Source organism: Limanda limanda, chromosome 14, assembly GCF_963576545.1.
Source record: "Limanda limanda chromosome 14, fLimLim1.1, whole genome shotgun sequence".
NCBI classification, from domain to species: Eukaryota; Metazoa; Chordata; class Actinopteri; order Pleuronectiformes; family Pleuronectidae; genus Limanda; species Limanda limanda.
In genome coordinates, this window is record NC_083649.1 from 20,342,625 (window position 1) to 20,361,184 (window position 18,560).

The following is an 18,560-nucleotide window of genomic DNA, read 5'->3' on the forward strand; positions in this document are numbered from 1 at the left end:
TCATAATACATCAGAATATCCAGAGGAGTGTGATAACATTGTGGAAACATTATGACCTTGTGCTATGTTCGGAATCAGGTGAAGACCCACATGCAGACTCACATGAGGTCTAGATAACACACTTTTGTATCATGGTGCAGGTTCACAGTTAGGTGGAGGAATTCACAACACACTGAAGAAAACACAGGGTCCAAAAACCAAACTTGGATAATAACTTACAAGGAAAACACTGGAATTCATACTAGTATAGTAACATAACAAATTGACCAGGAACACAGGAGAACACAGGGTTTAAAGACCGGGAGTAAACAAGATACAGCTGGAACTGATCTGGGCGGGGCATGTGATCAGTGATGGAGACACAAGTGTGACTCATTGCAGGTCTTCGAGGGGAAGTGAAGTGACCACCAGTAGCTGTGTCTCAATTTAGGGGCTGCATCCTTCGACTGCTGCAGTTTTGGACCAATTGCGTCACAGCTGAGTGACTAGACTCTCCCAATTCCAAGGCTCATCCAATTGCAGCGGACAAACGTGTCGGTCCAGCCCGAGCAACGAACAGCTAAAGGTACATGTTCAACATTTTGAATCAATCTGGTCTCGATCTGGTCTTCCTATTGCATCACCAGCTTGTCCCTACATTACAGCCGTCGCCCAGCTGCAAAGAAACGGACGAGGGATATGTTGGGTTGGGAAGCCTCCGTTGCCCTGGAGTGGAAGGACACATTTGTCAGCCACATTTGGAGGAGCCTTGGAATTGGGACAGTCTCGTCGCATCAGTGTGACGCGATCAGTCTATGAATGAACCAGATGACCACGGAGGATGCTAATGACACACAGGTGAAACAGGAGGGTCAAAATTAGGGCTGTCAGTTTAACGCGTTATTAACGGCGTTAACGCAAACCCATTTTAACGCCGTCAATTTTTTTAACTCGAGTTAAAGCAGAGCTGCAGCTGCAGCTTCAGTATCTGTGTTCGCCTCCAGTCTGACCTGCTCTCGCTTTTTGTTTTAATATTTCGCCACCTAAAATATATATTTTAAAGCTATTGTAGCGTCCCACAGGACACGGAACTTTTTCGTGGTTTAGTAACTGGTATTTTCCTCTACACGAACATGTGCACCTCTCGCTGTTACTCCGTCTCTCGCAGACATCAACACTTCACTTCCTCATTGATCCCCGATCCCCCCATCCTATTGGTCCAAACAGTCACATGTCCCACCCAGACCCCTTCACTGACCGTCAGACATCAGAGCGCTCCTTCAACAGTGTTTTACTGAGCATACGTCAAAACCAAACATAAACATAAACCCAGTCCGTTACACTATTAGGCTGCAGCTATATGTTTTTATTTATTTAAAAATAGGGTACTTCTTATTTCATACATTTTCCACAAATAAGGGGAGGACTCAAATAGCCCTACAAAGTTCTGTGTTTCATTTATTTCAAAGTAGGCCGACACCTGCCTGTGTATTTTGTTTGTTTGTTATTTGTTGCTTGTCTGTTTGAGTAGCTAGCTTAAAGCAAAGAAGTAGTAGGCTTACCTTTTATTGGTAACCTAACTGTTATGGTTCATTGTTTCTGAAATAAGAGGACTGACTGCTATGTTCACAGCAAACTTGAAAAAAAGAAAATATTAAGCCATGGTTTAACTGCACTATAGGCTGAGTCCTTGTTTACCTGATATGTGCACTTTATAATTTTATTTTGTACCGCCCTGTTTGGCAATGTTGTTTTTCAATAATATAAAACATTTGCATAAAGCAAGCCAATCCACTTTTCCATGTTGATAAGAGCATTTAAGGGACTCTTACCTTTGTTGCATTTGAGAATTACAGCACATTCAAATCATCCCGCCTTCCTCCAATGCCCCACCCCCTCGTTCCCATCCGCGGTGTTTTTTTGAAGAAACTTTATTTACAAGCAGACTTAGAACCTACTGCCTCCGCGCACGCACGTGAGTTTTTGTTTACCAAAGCAATGGATTCGGATTCAGAAGCACCGGTAAGTTATATACATTTACATTCACATATGATGACTAGGGATGGGTATCGTTTGGTTTTTATTCGATACCGGTTCCTAACCGATACTTTTAAAACGAAACCGGTGCCTAAACGGTGCCTGAACCGATACTTTTTTCAAAAAAGTGCACAAAACGATACTTGACTAAGAAAGGCTTTTTTTATTGCCAAATATATTAACTGTTTAAAGTAGATTATAAATATAAATAAATACAAAACCCTTTTTAACTTAAAACTATGAATAACATACGAACTGTTAACAAAAGTTTACACTATACTTAAATAAATAAAAATAAATACAAAACACACACACTCTGACTCGTGACTCTGACTTCGGTGCCTGAGACAAATGAAGACTGAGGGTCGCTTTCCCATCACTCGGAGACCCCCGTGTCTCCGACTGGTGGGGCTGTCGCAGGGGGGCTTCGTGGTCTTCGTTCCTCCCGCCCCGAGCCGGTCCCGGAGCCGACCCGGAGCCGATCGCGACGCACCGCCACGGAGGAGATGCGCCAGGCAGGGGGGGGGCAGCCAGCGCCGGGGAGAGGTCTCGCGAGGAGACCCCCCCCCCCCCCCCCACCTGCACGGGAGCCCTGGTGCACCCGGGGCGCGGGCAGCGCGGGGACAAGAGTCTGTCCACCGGCCGCGGGGGCCCGGCGGGAGCCGCCGCTTCCCGTGAAGGAAGGAGCTGAAGTGTGAGGAGGCGGGACGAGCGGAGACCTCAGTCTTCCATTGGCTCAGGCACCGAAATGAGGCACCGAAATTTCCGTTGCATTTCGGTCCGGGTAGGTATCGGTTGTATTGGAACCGGTTCCATATTGGAACCGGTTCTCGGTACCCAACCCTAATGATGACGGGCCCGAATGCGCCACAAGAAGCAGACGGAAAACCTGCATGTCCATGCAGCAAACAGACAGGTCTGTCGGCCAATAAGGTCCTTCGGTCCGAAGAATTTTATTGGTTGAAGTTTTCACTAAATATTATGAGAGTGAAATAATTGTTTGTTTTTACTCCTGGTGGGTCTGTCTTGCATTTTAGAGTGTCATTACCTTATTAATACCAATTTAACCTTATCCAAAAAAAGTGTAAAAATGCAACAAAGGTAAGAGTCCCTTTAAAACGAAAGTAAAATTATGGAAAAATAATAAATGAAGGAACATTCAGAATAGATACAAATTTGCGATTAATCGCGAGTTAACTATGACAAAATGCGATTAATCGCGATTAAATATTTTAATCGTTTGACAGCTCTAGTCAAAATAAAACAGGAGATGAGACAACACGAGGAAGAACAAAAGGTAACTTAACAGTCAACTATACGAAAAGGAAGGTACAGCAGAGACGCGACACAACCAAAATAAAACAAAGTCCACAACTGCTACAACAAAAGACTTTCAAAAGTCCTTAAACTACAGCAGAACAGTGACACTACGTTGTGACAACAGATAAAAACCCATTGATTTTCTGACATATAACAGCAAGCTAAATGGGACATCATCTTTTGAAGTGGACATGTGTTGTTTGCTAGCAGCTGACTTCATGTGAACATGCTGTCAAACTATGCAGCTGAACAAAGTTGTGTTCTGTAGTATAATGATTTTAGACTGTGGTTAGGTTCAGCTAAGGGAGACAATTTGATTTCACCAGCCACATTCATTGACTGTGGTAAAAGGTAAGTTAATAAGTAAAGCAGTAATGTATTTATTTAGTGTAGGAGTTCACTGCAGTGTGTGTACTCCCGTCTTCTGTGTTGATCTGGAGCTGCTGTCTGATTTATATTTACTCCCTGTGAAAGCCTTTCCAGAACCCATAGCTTTGTTTTTAAAGAAATATCTAAAATATCTCAGGCTGGGATCAGACCTCAAATCTGGCAACACCAGGCGGGTTTAGTCTTGTTGTCTCTTAAGGCTGAGACACAAACAGAACAAAGACTTGTGTAATGATGGATCCTGTGAGTTTGGTTGTTTCAGGGATTTAAAGGCTTTGGATCAGCAGCAAACTCAAGTCCCACATGTCAGAGCATCCTTGAAGCACAGTACATTTTTTAAAGTAGATCACATAATTCAATAACTAGTAAGAGCGTTTTAATACAACAGCAAAATAAATCAACAAATTAAAATATACTCTGTCCTTGAGTTTTAGTGGATATGAATGAAAGAACTGCCTTATTAATGAAAATAAAACCATATAGAAGAGAATCCCCTGAGTTTACCATCAAATAAACATAATACTGTGTTAAAGAACAACTTGACCTATAATTACAAAAATATGAACATTAGACAATCTCAACTTGTTCTACAAAAGTGCAAATAACCCTCATTGTCTAACTGGCTATTTTTTCCGAGGAGAAATAATCCTGATATTCAATTTTTCTTCTTCTTCAAACTGTGTGTATTTTCTTTTCTGGCAGAAAGACAATCGATACAGTTGTTTGTCTCTCGTGACACGTGTGTCGCAGCTCAGCAGCCTTCCGATCAATTTCAGTGTTGAGGTGTCGACCCGCAGCACCTCTTCCTTCAACATGGCTGTCACACAAGAAATGATGAACGCTGCCTGATGTCAAGGCTTTACCAGAGCCGACATATTCACAGCAGACGAGTCATCTGTAGTACGAACTGCCTGAGGGCCTTTCACACCTGAAAGTCTAAATCAAGGTTCAAGTCTTTGTTTCATGGTAACATTTGTCACGGTTAATTGGAGTTGAATTTATGGCAGAATAATTTTGTATCATATAAACGTGCTTGAATGACGTGCATCTTTCTGTTTGAGTGGAGAAAAAAACTATTTGCTTTGTTACTTTCGTTACCACTATAAAATAATTATGGTTACACTATCAGCAAAATGCGTCCTTGTCGTTCGAAGATTGTTGTTATCGGAGGAGACAACAATCAATCCTGCTAGCTTAACACTGGAGCTTATCTTCCTTCTTCTTTTGTCTAATGTTGTCTCAACTTCCCGCAATTGGTCGTAAAGTCTGAACAATCCTATAAAGTGTTGTCATGCTGTAAATTATCAGAAACTTAGTTCAGTTTCATCGGACAGTCTTTTGGTCGGACAAAAATTTGATCAGTTGGTCTGGACTATGTTCTTAGGCACCTTCCACGCCTGATATTTGGATCCAGACTAATCTGAAGATCCCGACCAAATAAAGAAGGTGTGAAAGCGCCCTAACCAGCAGTAGCCCCAAACAACTTGATGAGCATAGTGCTTGCATAGCATTGAGAACCTAGTGCTAAACAACCAATGGTCTAGTTTGTGAATGATTTGCGATAAATTCCACATAATTTCAGCCACAATATTTTCATCCTCCAACCTCTTCTCATACATATCTCAGTCTCCACTGCTTGCTCGCAGCGTTGTGCTCCCCCTCTTATTATTGTTAGTGCTTGTTTTTTTCCCCGTCACTGTATCCAATCAGAAAGTGGATGATCACGTTCTTCTTCTCGGTTGCAATGAGTGTCAAGGCGCACAGCTTCTACCAGGCGTCTGCTGCCTATTTCATGCAATAGTTATTGGATGTTGCAGAAAAGGAGCGATCTTCTCTCCTCATGTCACACACCATGTGAATTATCCACAATCCACTACCATACGCACCCATACACACACATACAGTACATACATAACATTAGCTGAAACTCTGATCCAAAGTGACTTCCAATAAGTGCATTCAACCATGAGGGAACATGCGCAGAACAGCAAAAATCATGTAAGTATTTAGCTTAAAAAAAAGCCAAACTACAAAGTGCTACATATAAGTGCAACTTGACTTAGAGCATCATCTTCTTAAGCAAGGTGTAGTAGGAAGAGATGTGTTTTCAGCCTGCGGTGGAAGATGTGTAGACTTGCTGATGTCCTGATGTCCATGGGGAGCTGGTTCCACAGTCTGGGAGCCAGGACAGCAAACAGTTGGGATTTGTTACCCTCCCCATGTGGCTGTCCATTCAAGATGCTCATATCTCCCAGCTCTCCCTCTGCCTGTTGGTGCCCTCTGCCAAGCTGAACCACCTGCGACTGCACTGAGGGGGGGGCTAAGATATTTGCTCATCAAAATGATCTCTCACGATGTTCTGCTGCTGTAATAAACGTGTCAAACGGGAGCTGTCGGACTGAAACGGTCACTGTTGTGAGAATTTAAATACTGGTGAAATAAAACATAAAAGCTGAGCATAAAACAGACGTGCTCATTCATTCTAGCCCAAGGTCAGAGTTAATGTCTCCCTGCCCACGACTCCACACATTCTGCGACATTTTTACACCATGAATATCAAATCTGTGTCAAAGACTGTGTAAGAATCTGCAGGGAGAGCTTTGATAACAGCCCCTACCTGCGACTGTGCTTCCACTTAATCATCCATCATTCAATCAAAAATAATGAAGAAGTCTGATAAATAAAGGACCTGATTTGTCACCAAATTGTGAGTCTGTGTGTGTTGTTGACAACGTTTTGATATAATGTGAAAGCCAGCTGGAGAAAATCAGCATGAGTCTCAGGAATGGAGCAGGGATGTAAAGTAAGCATGATTTGTAGTTAATTGCATAATAAACGCAGAGCAACTCACATGATCTTTAAAGTGCCTTCCACACACAGATTCGACAAACTGCTGCAAACACTGTCTGGCTCCAAATGAAAAAATAAATACCAAACGTACAAGTACATTATCATAAACTAATAACCTTATAACTTACAATAATGAGCTTGTAACTCATAACCTAATACCGCAGTCAAATGATCTAACGTAACTATAAAAATTGTTTGGAATGAAGTGAAAAAGCAAATTGCGGCTCGTGATGGAGTAAAAACATTCATCCAAATGGCCCATTCATCCCCAAATCCATCACGGTATAATCCCTCCCCCAGCATCCACACCCCCGACCATTAATTTTGCCACCAGTCACACGGCGGCCTTGAAAGTAAACATGCGCTGTATGATAATAAGTCAGTGGCGCCACATTTCACGCAAGACTTGCTGTCACAGGACCAAACATCTATCTCTCTCTCCGGCTCCGCTGCCTCCTCCTGCTCTGCACTGAGCCTTTTTTTTTCTTGTAATGAGTATATTTACTGTATGTACCTGGAATAAGTCAAGTTGAGCCGACAACCAGATACAAAACACCACTAATTTATATCTGGGCTGAGCCCGGGGGCCCGGGGATGGGACTGTCTCATAAAGCAGCGGCTGCACGCTCTGTCTCCAGACAGCCGAGCCGCCACCAGCACCGGGATGATGTGTGGCTTCGTTCTGAACCAGCCGCCTGAAAAACAACTTGGCAGAGGAGCCGGTGTTAAAAAAGTGACTCTTGACCTCCCTCGGTCTCTCGGCTCTCCTCTCATCTTCATCCTTGCTCTTCCTGGTCGCCCTAGGGTCACGGAGAACAAGCGGCCCCGGCCAAAAGGTCAGAGGGGAGGGCAGGGCGGGACATGGGCAGGAGCTAGGGACGGGAATCGGCAGGGACCTCCCGATACGATACAATCACAATACTTAGGTGGCGATACGATATGTATTGCGATTCGATATTACGATTTCCTGCGATTTCTTTTGGTTATTTTTAAATACTGGACCATGGAAAAAAGTTTTATTTCAAATATTAACATTAACTTAATGACTGCCGGGCAGCCAATAGAGAAAAGAAATAAAAATGTACCATATTATTGTATAGCCCCAGTCAACTGCACACAAACTGACAGATTAAGAAATGTATGCCACTTAGGCTACTTTTAAACAATAAATAAAAGGTAAATTAAATAGAATGAATAAAAGTTTACTTAGAATATAAACTTTGAAATAAACAAAAAGTAGTCTATGCTTCATTGTTGTTTGCATGTAGGTGATGCAATGCCAGTGCTTGGATATGTTTAGATTCTTGTGCAAAAACAAGAGCTGGTCAACTTGCAACCTCCATATATCCCCTTGTATAAACCAATAAATAAGTTTTAAAAAAAAAAATATATATATATATATATATTTTCGATTTTGGAGGCAGCATGGCGATTTAAAATCTCATACACAAGAATCGCGATTCGTAACTGAATCGATTTTTTCCCCCGTCCCTAGTGGGAGCTGGAAGAGCCACAACATTACAGGTGGACTCACTGTTACGACGGCAGCTCAGAGTTGAGTTCATTACCGAGCGTGGAAATGGATGATGGCTGCTTTGTGCTGTGGACAGGGTGGGCGATGTGTTACAGCTTTTCAACTCACTGAACCCACCTCTTCTTCTGCTCCATGATGCCCCTCAGCCATTTCTCTCCGAGCCCCTAATTACTGCATCACTGTCAACATGGACGGCCGCTGTGCATCACATCAGCGTCTCTTCTGATCACTCTGATGCGTGAGAGAATTTTTTTTTTGGTGTGTGTGCATCTGCATCAGTCACTCATCACTTTTCATCTCGCTGTGTGTGAAAGGGTGCATGGGTACATCACATCCCTTTGAGCTGTCTCATCGTGTGTGTATGTCTGTGTATCTGTGTGTGTGTGTGTGTGTGTGTCTGTGTGTGTGTGTGTGTGTGTGTGTGTGTGTGTGTGTGTGTGTGTGTGTGTGTGTGTGTGTGTGTGTGTGTGTGTGTCTCTGTGGAACGCACACTATGTGAAGCTCCAAACAGAATGAGGTCGGCAGGAGAGAAAGCAGCCTGACAAGTCCAGCTTCTGCAATGCAAACTGGGCAAAGGAGTCCCCACGGGGAAGGTGGGAATGCAGCATGTGCATTAGACCCCATAACATCATTTATAACTGTCAGACACACTTCCACACAAATGGCTTTCACCACAGAGGTTCCCCCCATTAGCATTAGAGGAGAGAGGCTGTGAGATGAAGAGAGAGGGGGGGGAGAGAGAGGAGAAGCTTTACTGCTACAGTGAATCTCAGGAGCCTGCATCAGGGATGAAATTATGACTTTCTGTACGTTGGAGATTTCGCAGCCCTCTGAGCTGGTGTGTCTGTCGGAAAAGTGGCAGGAGAGACGTTGTGTCCCCTCTGGAATACCCTCTGTGTGTGTGTGTGTGTGTGTGTGCGTGTGTGTGTGTGCGTGTGTGCGTGTGTGTGTGTGTGTGTCACCGGACCTCCTGGCCCCTGCGGTGGAGGTTGGCTCAGAGCAAAGACCCTTTAATTCCCTCTCATGTTCTTCAGAGAGATAAAGGCCAGACCCTGTCCATCATTCTGTTATTAGGCCGTTGCACAGAGTGTTGGATCCCTGTCTGAACCTGCTGTTCACCAGGAGCACGTCATCGCACTCGGCCTGGGAGGGAAGAATATTTAATAAAGGTGCATTAACTCTACTCTGCTGGGACTGTTGTTTCTGTATTGAAGTTATCCTTTCAAAATCAGTGTGATGAAATGTACCACAGAAGCGAACCAGGAGGTCCGGTCCACAGCCGGTATATACAGGCTATACAATATTAACTCCTTTTGCTCCAAGCCATTATCTGAAATCTTCCGGAATAGTTCCTGAGTCTGGAGCTGGTGACTGAACCGAACCATCAGACGCTGTGCAATTCCTTTTGGAGATAAGACTATGTCAGCACTTTTAAAACTTGTTTTTATAGGAAAGCCTTTTAATGCCTAATCGTAACTGGTTTAAATGGATGTTGTTTGTTTTTGATATATTTTTCTCTGTTGTCTTTTTTAAAATTTGTGTTTTGTCTTGTTTTGTTCCGTGCACATTGTAGCCTTGTTTAGAGAAGTGCTAAAGATATCAACTTTATAATTATTAATGTTGTTGTTGTTATTATTAACAAGAGAGGCGGTGGACTAGTGGCAGAAACTTGGACTATGGGCAGAAAAGGTCTCTGGTTCGTCTCTGGATCGACTCAACGGAGAAACAACAAAAAGACGAACCTGGATTGATCTGTCCAAAAATCCAAGAGGATTCTCCCTTCCCTGTCTAGTGCCCCTGAGCAAGGCACCTTACTCCCCTAACATCTGCTCCCCGGGCGCCGTACATGGCTGCTCACTGCTCTGTGTGTCCTGAACCAGATGGGTTAAAAGCAGAGGTTAAATTTCCCCTTGCATGAGTGTGCCTTGTGATGGCCCAGCCTGTCAGCCGTGCCACACATGGCTGAGGACAGCCAGGCAGAGGCAATCCAGAGGCGTGGTGTTGGAGGGGCGGTACTACCCCAGGGGATCCTCCTGGAGAGCTCCTCCCCTCCCGGGTGTCTCTGATTGTCTCTCACAGGTGGACTGAATCAAGAGGCAATCAGGAGCCCTTTTAAAAACCAGAGGAAATGGGGACAGACTCTCTTGAGCCACTGAGGGAGTAGGAACCAGACGTTTTCACAAGGAGTCTCAGGGTAAGAGGCCAACGGCCTGCCTTTTTGTCAGATGAAGAGGATTAACTGCTGTCTTTCTCTCTCGTCACCCCAGGAAGAGCCCGCTGGAGCCCCAGACCCCAACTGCCAGACCGGCAAAGCTATTTGAATTATCTTTATGCGCCCTCCTCCCTTTTCCCCCTCAGTTCTAAATAAACTCCTAATTTCTATTTACCATACACCCCTGCGTCTGACTGCTCTGTTTCCAGTTTGTATACCCACTGTTCTCCTCTTGCAAGGCTGGGCTCCCACAGCCTGTGCATGTCTGTGCATGTGTGTGGGATAAATAAATGTATCTTAATCTTAATTATTACTTTGATGAATATAATAAACTAGAATGGAACTCTGAAAATTCTCCTTCTTAGATATTATGTTGCAGATTTTCTTTGATCAAGGTCCATTCATTATTTTGAGAAAACAAGATGTTGAAAATCATATTGTCTCACAATGTTAAACAAAGTGAAACAGAATCCTGGATGAACTCACTGAGTTTCCTGGCTTCTTCTCTGACCCACATCTTTCCACCAAAGTTTCATGGAAATCCGCCAAGTACTTTTTGTGTAATCCTGCAAACTGACAGACAAACGCAGATGAAAACAGAACCTGCTTGGTGCAGTTAATGAATAAGGGAATGTTTTTTTGTTGAAACGTCTCCTGACATCGAATCTCTGGGTTGTCTGTTGGATCAGTAATGACTTCAAAAGGTTAAAGAGGAACTGACTTCACATCACAGCCGTGGTGAGTGAAGGCTGCACTTGATTGTTTTCACTTTGGTTCATATTCAGATCACATGTTCAAACTGGTAAAACATGTTTAACTGTTTCCACCAGTGAAGGTGTGGTGCGTTCCATGCACGGACACGTTGATAAAACCCTGATTCTGTTCTCTGATTGAACCTTAATCAACTGGGAAATAAGTATAGTGGAAGCTGGAAGAAAAAGAACATGACATCTCTTGTTAACCTTTTCTTTGTCTAGAAACTGACTTGTAGCTGAAGACAAAAGCGGAGTCGCAGTGAGACAAGGAACCATCAGTGAATTTAATTAAATGAGTTCTCTATCTCTATCTATTCTTAAAACCAGTTCTGGCTCAGTGGGGGGGGAAATGACATTCGGGGCATCATGCGGCGTGGACGCACCAGCGAGTGTTCTTCATAGGCAGCTGCTAATTAGACGAGGAGGAACATCTCCGCTAACGTGCACAATTAATCTCCTTGGCACGTGGCAGGGTCGACACGGGCTGAGTGTTGTGTCTCACGTCTCAGAGGATTTCCACCGAATCCCAGAATCTGCACCTTGACCCGCTGACGAAAATATCTTCCTTCCTCTTCTTCCTCCTCCTCCTCCTCCTCCACACAGAGTTCCTCCTCCTCCTCCTCCTCCTTCACACAGAGCACCTCCTCCTCCTCTTCCTCTTCCTTCTCCTCTTCCTCTTCCTCTTCCTCTTCCTCTTCCTCCTCCTCTTCCTCTTCCTCTTCTTCGTCCTCCTCCACACAGAGTTCCTCCTCCTCCTCCTCCGCACAGAGCACCTCCTCCTCCGCACAGAGCACCTCCTCCTCCTCCTCTTCCTCTTCCTGTTCCTCTTCCTCTTCTTCCTCCTACTCCTCCACACAGAGTTCCTCCTCCTGTTCCTCCTCCTCCTTCACACAGAGCACCTCCTCCTGTTCCTTCTCGTCCTCCTCTTCTTCCTCCTCCTCCTCCTCCTCTTCCTCTTCCTCTTCCTCCTCCTCTTCCTCCTACTCCTCCACACAGAGTTCCTTCTCCTCCTCATCCTCCTCCTCCTCCTTCACACAGAGCACCTCCTCCTCTTCCTTCTCGTCCTCTTCCTCTTCCTCTTCCTCTTCCTCTTCCTCTTCCTCTTCCTCCTCCTCCTTCTCCTTCTCCTCCTCCTCCTCCTTCACACAGAGCACCTCCTCCTCCTCCTCTTCCTTCTCCTCCTCTTCCTCTTTTTCCTCCTCCTCCTCCTCCTCCTCCTCCTCCACTGGAGCACACACACGCTCACACACACATGTGCACACAGACATGCTCCCTCACCACCATCACTCTCCAGTCGCCGTGATGGAGAAATGACTCATCCCGGCAGAAACTAGCAGAAGTGATACAAGGAATAATTTATGTGGAAAACCACTGTGAAGAGGCTGTTTTCAATAGCTTCCCTTGCTGCAATGAGCGTAATGTGTACCGCCTGCTGCGCTGCCACATCGATCAAGTGAAAAACACTTATGGATCAGGTGCTGTGTCTCAATTTGTGCATCTCACGCTCTCACACGTGTGTTCACTCTGACATGTATGGCAACGTGCAGTGTGCTGTGTACCGAGATGATGCACTTAACCAGTCACAAGATGTGTCTCAATTCAGAGGCTGCATCTGAAGCAGGGCCGGATCTAGACTGATGAGATTGGGGGGGCAATTTGAAATTTAAAGGGGGCAGCTTTTCACACAGTGGACTTAGTGTTGAGAGTCTTTAAAGAATGTGTCACAATAGGAAATTCAACCAAGCCGAAGTATAATAATGATAATTATTACATTTTTCTTTTAGGTGAAGATTTCCAGTAAGGAAGCTGTGAGCTGACGACACTGCAATTAAAAGATGGAGATTGCATGCCCGACGTCTGATTCTGCTGAATTGGAAGGGGAAGAATCCTCCTGCCTATGTTCATTGGATTAGAGAGGTGATGTTGGGCTTGGCTCTGGAAAAAATTAGATATACAGTACACGGGTCGGAGGTTAAATACGACAGAACCTGGTCACAGTTCATGACACATATCAAGAGCTTGCCTTTTGCCTGAATCCTTGTTCTTATTTAGTATGTATTTATTTTTCCTTCTTTCCTTCTCTGACTGCCGTCCTAGTCTTCTCAATGCCTATATTCTGACTGTTGGGACTTTTTTCTTATGTTAAAGGTCCGGAATGTTGGTGTTATGACCATAATGATCAACACAGATTGGTTTGAGTCTTTTTTTTTTTTCCTTCTTTTGGCCTGTCTCTTTTTTGTATTTGTCTATATTTGCTTTCTTCTTTTGGTGCTCAGTCTGTCAGTGTGATACGTGAGTGTTTTTGTGGATATGTTTGTGGGATGCCACCTGGTTGGGGTGGGGGGCGGGTGCACAACTTTCGTAAGAAATGCCTAACTAATGATGAAACTGTTTTCAATATGGAAAAAAGGTAAATAAAGTTGTAAAAAAAAACAAAAAAAGCTGGAGATTATTTTTTATGATACAGATGTAAATAATTTATCATAATTTAAAAACAAGTTCAACAGACTGGTTTGCTTTAGTAAATTAACCAACTGTGAACAACTGGAGACTTTAACTTGGTTGTCCTCTGTGTAGTTTTTTTGTTTTTTGGACAGCACCTGAAGGCAGCACCAAAAAAACAACACATATTTCCCCCCGGGAACCTGAGTGTGATGATCCGTCCTTTTTATGAATCGATATCGGATCATTCGAAGGAAGATCCATTTTACCTAGATAATCATTTTTTTAAACCCAGCACTATGTCCAACCAGCCATTCAGAAATCAGGAAGTTCTGACCGGCAAATAAATAAACGTGATAGGCAGATTCAAATGGCACCGAATAAAGTTGACAAATTCGGTGGCCACTGCTCATCCCTGCCTACTTCTAGATCCAGGTTCTATATGAAGAAAGATTGCATCACAGCAGCAGCTCAACTAGACTGTCTCATTTCCAAGGCTCCTTATACTACGGCAGACAGATGCATCCTTCCATCCCCGAGAAACTAAGGCTCCAAAGTGTGGCTTCCTCCCCGGCCCAACTGAAAGGTGAGATAAGCTGGAGACACCAATCACGGAAATCCTCTGACCAGACCATCTCATTTCGGTTTAGCCTTTGTGGTTTACGTGGCCCACCAAGACCACCTCCTCTGAAGGAGGCTGGATTGTGTGTTTGTGCGTGTTTGTTTGCCACCCTCTTTTACATCTCACAGGGCTGCGTGTATGTGTGTGTGTGTGTGTGTGTGTGTGTGTCTGCCAGCCCATGGCGATGGAACTGGGCTCCAGAGCGCCAGCAGACCTGGAAAGCAACGTGATCCAGACAAAAGCTTTTGACAACAAGGAGCGTCAACAGAAAAAAGGCCAAAGAAACTGGAGCACAAGTAGGCCAGCCTCTCAGGGAGCCTCCTCCGGCTCCCAGTCCTGTCCTGCCCTCCTCCTCCTCCTCTCTCCTCACACACACAAACACACACACACACAAAGAGTATCCACAGTATGTTGTTCCAGCGTGAACCCAGTGTACACTCTTTCACTCTGAGGGAGACAACACAGCTCAATGTACACTGATAGGTGTTGTAGCACCAACACAGAGTGGGACTAATGGCTGCTGAGGCACTTGTCTGTGTTGTGTGTGTGTGTGTGTGTGTGTGTGTGTGTGTGTGTGTGTGTGTGTGTGTGTGTGTGTGTGTGTGTGTGTGTGTGTCTGTGTGTGTGTGTGTGTGTGTGTGTGTGTGTGTGTGTGTGTGTGTGTGTGTGTGTGTGTGTTAGACCTGCTCCACGGAGCCTGAGCACACACTGTATCTACTGGCCTGTGTTTTTGTGCAAGTTGTCGACTGAAAAACCAGACGGCATCAGCAAACTGATGTGCACATCAGCGAGGAGTGGTGGAGTAATAAAGTGGCTCTGATGAAAACTTAATGGCCCCTTCACCTTTATTAATGGAGGCAGAATCGTGCGCTCGAGTTCACCAGCGGGATAACACAACACATGTAGCACAGAGAGGTGGCTCCGTCTATACACACACACACACACACACACACACACACACACACACACACTCCCTCACTGGAAGACTCCCTAATTAACTCACTGACAACTGGCTAACTGGCAAAATGACTCCCGATTTCAGCCAAACGAGCCTGTAACAGTGCGTACACTCCGTAGAGGAGGCGCGGTGCTTAACGTTGGAAACACAAATGAGATGAGACGCCACAGGAGAAGACAATCTGTTGTGTTTGCGCTCGCTGCTCCGTGTGTGTCTGCAGCTGCCGCCCCGTGAAAACAAAAACGCTGGCGTTGCATCCCTCTCACTTTGCTAGAAACTAGTGCAACAATTACACAACCGAGGAGCCACTTATTAATACCACCCCCCCCCCTTTCAAATGCTAATTTCCCCATCACACCTTCATGCATAAATCATAAATCCAGAGGTGGTATATACTGGAGCAGGGTTTTTTTAATTTTATTTTGAAGGTTTCTGGCTGGGGGGGGAACCCAACCTGCCTCTAGTAAGAAATTCAATTATCCCAGAATTTGCATGAATAATAAGTGTCCCAGATACATGAGTTTTAATAAGGCCAATTGTTTTTTGCTCAAACAAGCTTTTATTCAACTGTTTCCCAGCCTGTCGTCACTTTATGAGAGTCAAGGCCTGATAGTGTGTGTGTGTTTGTGTGTGTGTTTGTGTGTGTGTGTGTGTGTGTGTGTGTGTGTGTGTGTGTGTGTGTGCGTGTGTGTCTGTGTGCGTGTATCTGTGTGTGTGTGTGTGTGCTGCAGACACTCCTCCCTGTGATGCACTCTCCCTCAGATCAGAGCATTGAAGAATCATGGATAAGAAAAACTCTTTACCTCTTATTCTGATGTTTTAAACCTCTTTTATATGGCTTTTCAATTGCACTCTCTGATTTTAAACAGTCTCTGTGCATAATATTTCGTTTTTTTTGTATGGATGTGTATGTTTTTCTTGGTCTTTTACCAGGTTTTGGATGTTTGTGAATATTTTGTCATATGTGAAAAAAATGATAAACTACGTATAAGTGCTGTTTTTAATGTCCCTGCAACACCTTGAATCTCACTCCGAGTATGAAATATGGTTAAGAAATAAAAGAAACAATATTTTTCTAATATACACTGTAAAAAGTCATGTACATGGTACAGGTAGAAGATTGAGGAGATCAATGTCTCGACAAATGGAATTTCATCAAATCAGCTCTAATCTTCTTCATTCAATTAATTTGGATGTGAGTAGTTGATTTGCTCAGTTTTGCGCATTTCTGCTGATCATTCATTCAGTCCTGGCCCCATGGAGCCACACGGAGTGGCCCCTGCCCTGCCCACTCCATGGGCCCCACCGGCATGTGGCAGACATGTGTGTGTGTGTGTGTGTGTGTGTGTGTGTGTGTGTGTGTGTGTGTGTGTGTGTGTGTGTGTGTCTGTGTGTAAGAGGAACCCTACCTGCCAGGAGCTGGAGGGGATCTCTGCGAATTTGCCCAGTCCCCCGAAGGTGTAGCACCGGTACATGTGGTCCAGGGACTCGGAGCAGTGCCACAACAAGCCGAAGCTCACGGAGTCCTTGCTGTGGTGCTGGGGCTGCTGGTGCTGGTGGAGGCTGCTCCTCAGCTGCTCCTTCACAATCCACGCAGGAGATATGAAGCTGAAGCTGCACACGGCGACCAGAGCGGAGGAGAGGAGCACCCAGAAGCAGCCCACGCAGCTGAACATGGTGGCGGCGTGGGGCGCGAAGCCCGGAGACAGACCCGATCGATCGATCCCGAACCCGGCTTCTTCTTCTTTCTTCTCCCGGCCCAGGAGCGAATGCATTTGGAGCTCACGCCTTCAGGAGCCGGACTTCAACTTTCAGCAGCTGCATCGGCACAGGGACAAGGAGAAGGGGAAACCGCTGGATGTGCGCAGCTGCAGCCTCCAGAACATCTGGCTCAGAACATCTGGCTCAGAACACAAACAAACCACTGAGGGGAGAAAACATCCAGAGACGCATCGGCGAGAGGAGTCAAGTCATCCGGAAAGCAGCGCGCACGGACCTGACTGACAGGCTGCGTGTTACTGTCACACCCTGGAGTGAGTGTGCAGCAGCACAGCTGGAGCAGCAGCACAGCTGGAGCAGCAGCACAGCTGGAGCAGCAGTCACATGTGGACACACAGGCACCTGCACCACTGGACTCTCCTCTGCTTCTCTCCACAGTCTCACGCCACCTGCACACGGACAGCAGCGCACTGTGCGTAACGCTGTCTGGACAACGTCAAGTTACCATTGGCTAAAAGAGAGTTTCCGGTTCTGCTTTTCAAAGTAAAACGCCCGCAAAAGGGGCGCAGCTTTACTAAAGTCTCCATGGGGACTTTAAATAACTGTAACTCCAGGGACGACCCAGATTTTATATATAAATTACCACATCTCAGTCTCAGCCGGTGGAAACAGGCCATAAAGCTTTGTGTGACTCTGGAGAACTGTGACAAAACTCGAATGGCACTCAGTAGATTGCACACCTCCTCAGACAGGCCCCTTAAATTCAATTAAGCTGCACCAAATCGCACACACATTAAAATCAAACCCCTAATCATGCCTGATATTTTCATCAAGATCCACGAATCTCTCCCATCTCTCAACGTTAAATAAAGTGATTTAAAAAATCCTGGATCAGCCCTCTGATCCACATCTAAGTTTATTGGGTTCCTCCCCAATCCATATCACATCGCTCCACCAAGCTTCATGGTAAGCAAACCAACAAGCAAACCAACAAAGACACACACGGGGTGGAAACATATTCGCCATATTGGCTTTCATTGTGGGAAATGTAGGATCCAATGTTTTGGCTGCTGGACCTTCAATTAAAAGATTGGACAAATGTCATAAGCCCACATGTCCTGGTCACAGTTAAACATGGAGATGGACACACAGCTACATTTACTCAATCAGCAACAACATCAACACAGGGCCAAAACGTTTTACCTAGGTTGAGTTAATGTGTAGTTATATGGGCGGAAGAAAGTGGGACATGGTCGTCAAAGTGTAATTATTATTAATATTATTTTTGTTGTTATTATTAAATCTAGTACTAAGTTGTAAAAATTAGATATTTGTCAGGACATCCTTCCTCCTCGTTTAAAACTACTTTTATTCTGAAGGCAATAATTGATTTCCGGGCGTTTTGCACATTCTTTTCAACTTGACAGAGCAGGAGTCTGACAGCAGGTATCTTCCCACGTGCATGTAGGGATCGAGACATCATGCCATTCAAATAAAAACAGTATTTGAGATTATTAATTCAACAACTTTAATCTCAGTGTAAATAATCTCAATAAATAAATAAATAAATACTCCTTAGCATGGGGACTAAACAGTAAAAGTTCACATCATTCGTGTGTTAACTGTCGCTCACAGGTAGTAACATAATCTCTAACCCAATCAGAGCTCAGAACAGGGGCTGGTTCGTGTGGGGGGGGGGCGATGCCTCTACAAGTGGAGGCCGCCTCAGTCTGGAATGAAGAATA

General features: G+C 44.8%; 1 protein-coding gene across 1 annotated transcript in view; it reads right to left on the reverse strand.

Moving 5' to 3' along the window:
* Window positions 1-16,871, reverse strand: part of LOC133018888 (LHFPL tetraspan subfamily member 7 protein) — a 111,795-nt gene extending 94,924 nt beyond the window's left edge. The window contains exon 1 of the mRNA XM_061085210.1: window positions 16,506-16,871. Coding sequence (XP_060941193.1) covers window positions 16,506-16,871 — 366 coding nt within the window. The remainder of the gene's footprint in view (window positions 1-16,505) is intronic.
* Window positions 16,872-18,560: the final 1,689 nt, after the last annotated feature.